The sequence below is a fragment of the Vanessa atalanta genome, chromosome W, assembly GCF_905147765.1.
Source record: "Vanessa atalanta chromosome W, ilVanAtal1.2, whole genome shotgun sequence".
Lineage (NCBI taxonomy): Eukaryota > Metazoa > Arthropoda > Insecta > Lepidoptera > Nymphalidae > Vanessa > Vanessa atalanta.
In genome coordinates, this window is record NC_061901.1 from 2,484,324 (window position 1) to 2,493,657 (window position 9,334).

Below are 9,334 nucleotides of genomic sequence, written 5' to 3' on the forward strand. Positions count from 1 at the left end.
ATGGAACCTCAAGATTTACCCCACAATCCGGAACAACCGTCAGTTGATGTTATGTCTATAACTGGTTACAAAAGACCTGCAAATACATCCAACAGCTGTCTTTTCCCGAATTGCAGGGCAGATAATCCAGTAAGAGTACCACGTTTTATAAAATCTCGGATGTTAGTGGAATATAAGTTATATATACCACCAAGTGCCCGCATCTGTCACGTTCATTTGACTTTAAACGAATGGAATGAGTTAGAGGAGCTGAATAATTCGTCTTTTACGGCTGAACATTTAAAGGACATGCTAGATATGTTTTTTTTTTTTTTTTTATTATGCTACATCCACAGGCTCGCATTTGCCCGTGCCTTTTTTACAATTTAATTTATGTTTACGTGACAATTTTAGCGCACTGGGATTTACAGTAGTTACTATTCTAACAGTACTAGCTTATCAACTACTGTAGATCGATGAGCAGCGAAGATCTTCTCCGCCTCCGCCGGCGATGTCTTCTTGCCGGAGGCTCTTGCCCGTACTGACTTTATGTTTGTATTTTTTTTTTTTTTTGTACATTTTTTTTTTTTTTTTACTATTTTAGCATATTTGTTGTACAGTAAATTATAGTAGTTATACCTTATTATTAACAACAAGCACCATATGTAAAATGTGCACGTTGGTGCCTAGGTGGCGCGTGAGGTACATTTATACATAGTTCATGTAATAAATGTGGACTGTCAATATCATTTTTAAATAATTTATATAAAAATTTTTGGTCTAGTATAGATCTACGAGCATAGAGCGATTGCATTTCAAAATATTTAAGTTTTTTGTGGTATGTTTCAAATTCCTGTGGGATCTTGTAACGGAATGCTAGATGTCTAATAAACCGCTTTTGAACTCTTTCAACCCTGTCTATATGCACTTTATATGAGGGACTAGCTGTTACCCGCGGCTTTGCCCGCGTAGGATATAAATATATTTACAAATTAACTTCAAAAATTACGTTAATGTAAGACCTCTTTATATACCACTTTGGTGTGTATTTTAGCCCTCAGGGCATAATATTCAGAAACGCTTAAATACGTATCTACTCATTTTTAATCAGTAGCCCAAATATAAAGTTTCATGCTGCTAACTTAAAAAATGACGGACTTCCAGACTAACCTGTATACGAAATATCAACCTCTATTTCTCCTCTTAAGCGTAAAATATTCAGAAACGCTTAAATACGTATCTACTCATTTTTAATCAGTAGCCCAAAAATAAAGTTTCGTGCTGCTAACTTAAAAAATGACGGACTTCCAGACTAACCTGTATACGAAATATCAACCTCTATTTCTCCTCTTTAGCGTAAAATATTCAGAAACGCTTAAATACGTATCTACTCATTTTTAATCAGTAGCCCAAAAATAAAGTTTCATGCTGCTAACTTCAAAAATGACGGACTTCCAGACTAACCTGTATACGAAATATCAACCTCTATTTCTCCTCTTTAGCGTAAAATATTCAGAAACGCTTAAATACGTATCTACTCATTTTTAATCAGTAGCCCAAAAATAAAGTTTCATGCTGCTAACTTCAAAAATGACGGACTTCCAGACTAACCTGTATACGAAATATCAACCTCTATTTCTCCTCTTAAGCGTAAAATATTCAGAAACGCTTAAATACGTATCTACTCATTTTTAATCAGTAGCCCAAAAATAAAATATCATGCATCTAACTTCAAAATGACGGACTTCCAGGCTATCCTGTATACGAAATGTCAACCTCTATTTCTCCCTTTAGGCGTAAAATATCCAAAAGCGCTTAAATGCGAATCAACTCATTTTTTATCGGTAGCCTTAAAATAAAGTTTCCTACTTCTAACTTCAAAAATGACGGTCTTCCATACTCAACTATATAAAAAAAGACAACTCTTATTAAACCCCTTATAGGTTGAATATGCAGAAATGCTTAAATACGTATTTACTCACTTTTAACCAGTATCCCAAAAATAAAGTTTCATATTTTTAATTGAAAAAATGACGGACTTTCATAAAAAATTTACATCCCTTATTTCAGCCTCTCGGAGGTAGAATATTAAGAAACGTTTAAATATGTATTTACTCATTTTTAATCAGTAACACAAAAATAAAATTTAATCCTTCAAACTAAAAAAATGACGGACTTCCAGACTAATCTATATAAGAAATGTCAACCCCTATTAAACCCATTAGAGGTAGAATATCGAGAATCCCTTTAATACGTATTTAATCATTTTAATCAGTATCCCAAAAATAAACATTCATGTTTTTACTTAAAAAATGACGGACTTCCATAAAAACTTGCAACCCTTATTTCACCGCCTTTGTGGTAGAATATCAAAACACGCTTAAATTCGTATTTACTAATTTTTAATTAGTATCCCAAATATAAAGTTTCATGCTTTTAACTTAAAAAAACTCCCATAAAAAATTTCAACACTTATTTCACCGCCTTAGTGGTAGATTATCTAGAAACGCTTAAATACATATCTAGTCATTTTTAATCAGTAATAAAAAAAATAAAGTTTCGTGTTTCTAACTTAAAAAATTACGGACTATCATACATACTTTCATCCCTTGTTTCACCCCCTTAGGAGTAGAATATGCAGAAACGCTTAAATATTTATGTACTCGTTTTTAATAAGTATCCTATAAATAAAGTATTATGTTTCCAACTTAAAAAATGACGGACTTCCATACAAAAGTTCAACCCCTATTTCACCCCTTTAGGGGTAGCATTTCCAAAATTCCCTTCTTAGTGGGTGTCATGATATGTTAGTTTATAAGTGTACAGTCTAAAATATAAGTTTTATGCTTCTAGTCTAAAAATGACAATACTTTCAACAACTTACAACCTTTCATCCCCCTTTTCAACTCTTTACAGCATTTTTTCCAATTAAAACGCCTATGTCCTTTTCATGCACATAGACTATTTGTATACCAAATTTCATTTAAATCGGTCCAGTAGTTTTGGCGTAAAAGCGAGACAGACAGACAGAGTTACTTTCGCATTTATAATATTATATAGTATGGAAGTATGGATAGTATGGATTATTAGAAACAAAATACTATCCTTAATCCAAACAATACTATAAAGAAAACTATGACACCTAATTATTATTAATTTTATCTACATCCAAACTAAAATAAGTGTTAATAATTGTGAAATTATTAGAACCAAAATATTATCCTTAAAACAAAATTAAATAGTATTTAAAAATTATTACTATATACGACGATATTATATCGCAAAAACAAATAACGCTGCATACAAACGCTCAGAAGGGAGCCGACCGCGCGTCGATTTCGACCAAATTTGATTACCATAAAAACGGTTCTAGTGAGTTAATCTTAAAAGATAGACATATACTGTCGCAGACATTTTTTTAGATCATTTCAAGAGGAATAATTCTTTCATACATATATTTTTGATATATTCAACCGTTTTCTAAGCGCACGCAACGGAAGCCCTCAAGGATGAATAATTTTCCCCGCTTTTTTAACTTTTTCCATATTTTTGTTCGCTCCTAATAATTGCAGCGTGATGTTATATAGCCTAAAGCCTTCCTCGATAAATGGTCTATTCAACACAAAAAGAATTTTTCAATTCGAACCAGTAATTCCTGAGATTAGCGCGTTCAAACAAACAAACAAACAAACTCTTCAGCTTTATAATATTAGTATAGATATTTACTTATTTCTATACAAATAATTTTTTTTTTTTTTTATTACATTTATTTTATAGTAAACTATGGTTATACCTTATTTTTAATTATGTATACTTAATTTTATACAGATAGTTTTGGGAATTTATTTTAACTTAGTCGATCTTATACTATGAACAGCGGACCCTGCCCCGTCACGAATCAGATTTAGCACAGCCTCGGCGATGGTGTTGTTACGCTGGTGTATTGCCATTTTTAAGCTGTGCTCTAATAATGTTTTAGCTGAGACCCCGATCGTTCGGCTGATGAAATTGCCGATTGCGTCGTCACAGACATCCGTGTAATAGACACAGGTGTTGGTGTGTCTAGTTATTGCTACCACGGCGTGAGGCACACTTTGATGTATTGTGAGCCTCGCACTTTTGGTTCGGATGATGATTACCTCCTCGTAGGTCTGTCCCTGTGCCTCATGGATGGTCATGACGCGAGAACCTTCACCTTTACCATATCCCTGGTCCACCAGAAGTTTCTTTTCCTCCTGCGTGTGGACCAGGTATAGGGTTCTGGTTAGGTTGGATGGTATTTTCACGCCAGTGAACCTCTCCATTTTTAGGGAGTGGACAACGGGGTTCGCTGAGTAAATGGCTCTGTAGACGTCTCTGATGGCGTATGCGACGTCCATGGGGCATCGGTATGTGCAAGACAACTCACATGTGATGGTGGTGGTCAGGTTTGGCCGGCAATACCTCATCTCGAACAGATTTTCTCTGTCGATGTAAGGCAGCTGATTGATGTCTCCAACGAGTATCACTTCCTTCGCCTCTGTTATGCGAGCCGCCATAACTATGCTTCCAAAATGGTTCATGGGGGCTTCGTCGACCGTTAGGCGGTCGCACCTGGTGTCCTCATGAAGACCATTTACAAGGATTGAAGCCATAGTTCGTACCCTTGATTTGACTTTGGGGCCAAAACGGTGTGTTAGATGTTGACGGAGATCTTTGGCGGATTCTAGGGTGGTGGTGGCTATGATGTCTGTGTTCTCGTCGAAGTTCCCGACAATGTGAGTTGTCTTTCCACATCCCGGTACTCCATTGATCCAAGATAATCGCGGTAGTTTCCAGTCCACAAGGGGTGCTTCGACTTCAGAACCTATTGAGATGGACTTAGCCATCCCCAGTATCCTGTCATCTAGCATTATCCTCGTGCATCTGGCGACCACCACGATTGGGTCTTCAGGTGGTGTGAGGAACTTGATGGGAGAGTCTCCTCGCCCGTCTGCCTCGACCAGGCCCACGAAACCACAGGCAGCGCTGTAAGCGGCCATGTACCACCCCGACATCTTCCCTTTGATGATCTGGAGATATGTTAAGAGATGCCTGCCAACAATCTCGATTTAATTTCGACAATATTGAATCTATAACAACATCTGAGCTTCATTTTTGTACGGGTCTAAATCATGAAGAATTCAACAGACCTCTGGAGCAGACGCCTTCTATATCCCAACGCTCGCAACGTCCTAAAACTGTTCTCGGAGCTTATTTAATGAAAATCAGAAGGGGAGAACCAAATGAACGATTATCAAGCCGTTTAGACATGAGCCGGCGTAGTTTGGAGCGAAAATTGGAGTTAGCACGTGAATGTTTAACAAATGAGTTTGTTCCTCGTCATCTCGGATGGGACCACATTAGCCGTGAAGAAATTGTAGCAAGAAACTCAACAATTCCAAATGCTATATTTGGTGTTGACAATGAAGTGCCACCAGCCATTTTGATATGCGACGGAACCTACATTTACATCCAGAAAAGTAGTAATTTTTTGTTTCAGAAGCAATCATATAGTCTGCACAAATTCAGAAACCTGCTAAAACCTTTTCTATTAATATGCACAGATGGCTACATAGTAGATGTGACTGGCCCTCATGCTGCTACGACTTCAGATGCGACGATAATGAATGCCTATATTGAGAATGAAATGAATCCAATTCATTATGTCCTTCATAATAATGATGTATTTGTATTAGACAGAGGTTTCAGAGACGCAATTTCAACCTTACAGACTTGGGGCTATCAAGCCCACATGCCTCCAACAAAACTTAGAAGTGAAAGCCAACTGAGTACAGTAGAAGCTAATAAATCAAGATTAGTTACAATCGTGAGATGGGTTGTAGAGGTAGTGAATGGGTGGATTAAACGCGATTTTAAAATATTCAGACAAGAATATTTTAATCGGGCAATGACGCATTTATTCGTTAATATACGCATTGCTGCTGCTCTTTTAAATACTTTTAGAGAGCCTGTAAAAGACCATCCTCGAGCTCATGAAATAATAGAAGTGCTAAATAGGAGAATTCATATGGCCAACAGTCTAAGTGACTATGTTATCGAAGAGAATATAAATCGACAGCGAGTATCTTTTTGTGCTATCACCGCAGATGACAATCAATTGCAATTTCCAATACTAACAGAAGAAGAACTTTTATTGATTTCATTAGGAACTTATCAAATAAAACTTGCACGGTCTTATTTGAGCGAACACATTAGAAACGGCATATACACAATAGAAATATGCATAGGAGCTATTCCAAACCTTGTGCGATACAATATAAACATTGTAGATGGTATTCTTTTAAGGGGGCGGATAAAATCGCGACACGTATCTGGTAGAATTTATTATTCGTACATTTTGATCAACAATAGAGCAGAAACAGCGAGAGAGTCAATTTCCCATTATTATTGCTCTTGTTTGACTGGGAAGAGAACAGTAGGTACTTGCGCTCACATAATGAGTATCATTTGGTACCTTGGCTGGGCAAGACACCAGCCAAGCATATTGTTACCGGCGACCTATTTGGACGACATTGTTGTAGATAATGTCCATTATTAAAACATAGGTACTGTATATTAACATAAATAAATATAAATACTGTGATACGATAAAGAATCTGATTGTTGTAGCACAAGTACCAGTGTATAAAGTGGATTCTTTAAGTTATATAAGAGAATTATTCAGCTATAATTGTACTATTTTCAACTGTGTGTTTATTAATAACTGTCTAAAATTACGATTACTGACTCTACAATTATTATGAACGTAAAAAGTATATGAGTACGTAGCACAAAATGTAAAAAAATATGATTAAAGCATTATTCAATACAAAAATTCTTTTTTCATTTGCATCCCAGAACCTTTGACCTGCACGCAATTATAATAAAAACTTGAATTATTTATAAAAATAAAACTTAAGTGAACATATTTAAACTAGTCGCAACATGTTACAAGGGTTGGGACGCAACCCATACAATAATGCCCATTGTCCTTTATATAATGAATTCTTTATTTATAGCTACAAAAGTCATAACATCATTTCGGAAAGCAAATGTTATATGTAGTAGGAATTGATGGAAAATAGGTATTGATATTGCACGACCAGTCAAAATGACTGGTCTGCTAAATCTAGTGTTAATGTCTCAAATCATACTTTAAAAATATGCTATAAAATGAAGAATCATGTAAAAGTTCGCTCATTACACCTAATAAGTAGAAAAGATTTATTAGACATAAAAAAAAATTTAACTAATTCAAAATTATAATTAAAATAAAAAATTGATTAATAACAATATGAAAAATAAAAATAGTCCTTAAACATTTTTTTTTAAATCACTAGGAGTGTCCGTGAATATCAGGTGTATTTAATAAAAAACGGAATTAAGTTTAAGATCAGTATAATCACTACAAGGGCGTAATATGAAGAGAGAGAGTAACAAAAAACTGTGTCGGTAGGCATAAAATAAATCTAGAAATATTAATAAACATGAGCAATTAAAATCTCGGTGTACAGTGATATTGCTATTGCAATTTTGACAGGAGTTATTAAATTAACTAATATAAAAGAAATAAACTAAATGTTATGTGATTTTTAGACATGCCCCCAGGCGTTGAAAGTACGTCTTTCAACAATCTTCAGGTTGTGGCAATAGGCATATTTTGCCGAATGCCCTCCGAACAATTCCATTTGCAGTCCTAACATCTGCTATTCGAATAACACCATCGGCTCCTGGGTACACATTGACAATTCGACCCAACTTCCATCTAAGCGGTGGTAGATTGTCATCCTTCAGAACGACGAGACTGTTAAGTTTAAGGTGGTTTTCGGATTTTTGCCATTTCATCCTCATCTGAAGACCCGAGATAAACTCCTTACTCAATCGCTTCCAAAACTGTTGATGGAGTTGCTTAAGGCTTTGATAACGCGTCAGCTTATTAATGTTTTGAGCTTCGTAATTCGGCGCTGGCAGTGAAGTGAACGAGCGTCCGATGGTAAAGTGTCCGGGTGTAAGAGGCAATAAATTTGCAGGATCTGTAGACATGTAAGTCAGTGGCCGGGAGTTCGGTATAGCTTCAATTTGTACCAATGCAGTATAAAGCTCCTCGTACGTAAGGTTACAATTTCCCAGTACTCTTAATAAATGATATTTTGTGGACTTGACACCTGCTTCGCTCAAGCCATTATAATGTGGTGCATAAGCTGGAGTAAAATGAAATTTGATGCCATCATCAGCAACAGTCTCAGATAAAACATCACTATTGGTTTTAATAAAATTTGCAATATCGTTACACGCGCCAACAAACGAAGTACCGTTATCAGAGTAAATTTTTTTAGGTAGAAACCCCTACGAGACATAAATCTACGCAAAGCTAACAAGAAACAATTGCTCGTTAAATCACCAACTAATTCGATATACATTGCTTTAGTAGAAAAACATACGAAAACTGCAATATACGCTTTTAGTAATCTACTTCCACGACCTTGTCGACTAACAATCATAATTGGACCAGCATAATCGATTCCCACGTTCTCGAAAGGATAACTGACAGACACACGCTGTTGTGGTAAATTTCCCATTATAGGTGCAACTACCCTAGGCTTTAATCGAGCACACCGGATACATTGTCGATAACATAACTTGGCCAAATTCCTACCTCCTATTGGCCAAAATGATTCCTTAATCGTACTCAGTAACAGTTGCGGACCTGCATGTAATAATCGTCTATGCTCGTAATGAAATAATAAGTTAGTAAAAAGATGTTTCGAATGAATCAAAATCGGATGTTTTTTATCAAATGTAAAGTTACCATGTTCTAAACGGCCTCCAACACGAAGAATTTTAAAATCATCGAGAAATATGTTTAATTTGAGTAACGCGTTTTTAGCAGGTAAGTTTTTATTATTTATTAAAAGTTCATATTCCGGAAAAGATTGTTTTTGTGATATTTTGATTATCCAATTCTTCGATAGTTAAAAATTTATATTTAATTAATTCTTTCTTAGAAATTCGAATAAAGCGTAAAACATAAGCTACAGTACGTTTAAGTCTAGATAAATTAGAAAATCTATTAAAATCAATGAATTCATTGTTATTACTTTCTACAGCTATATTTGCAGTAATTACAGAACGTAATTCTGGAAGAGTTTCAGAACTAGCGGGATGAGGTGGCCAATGTGACATATCTAGTCTTAAAAAAGCTTGGGCCTGACCACCAAATCTCAAGCGACATCAGAGCCTTAGCATTAACACCTCGCGAAATATGATCAGCAGGATTTTCAAGCGTAGGTACATGTCGCCAAGTACAATCAGAAGATTTTTCTACGATCTCTGC

The 9,334-nt window shown here is 35.6% G+C and overlaps 1 protein-coding gene across 1 annotated transcript; it reads left to right on the forward strand.

The window, feature by feature from the left end:
• LOC125075506 lies at positions 1–7,653 on the forward strand. Its single transcript, XM_047687219.1, has 4 exons — positions 1–239; positions 4,791–4,988; positions 5,047–5,827; positions 7,597–7,653. The coding sequence occupies exons 1-4, from the start codon at positions 1–3 to the stop codon at positions 7,651–7,653; spliced, it is 1,275 nt and encodes a 424-aa protein (XP_047543175.1).
• Positions 7,654–9,334: the final 1,681 nt, after the last annotated feature.

What these genes read in the sequence shown, in the direction of transcription:
- LOC125075506 (XM_047687219.1), top strand. Translation starts at nt 1, where the DNA reads ATGGAACCTCAAGATTTACCCCACAATCCGGAACAACCGTCAGTTGAT. An exon ending in ACTTTAAACGAATGGAATGA is followed by an intron (nt 240 to 4,790) that starts GTTAGAGGAGCT and finishes TAATCGCGGTAG; the next exon opens with TTTCCAGTCCACAAGGGGTG. An exon ending in ACGAAACCACAGGCAGCGCT is followed by an intron (nt 4,989 to 5,046) that starts GTAAGCGGCCAT and finishes AGATATGTTAAG; the next exon opens with AGATGCCTGCCAACAATCTC.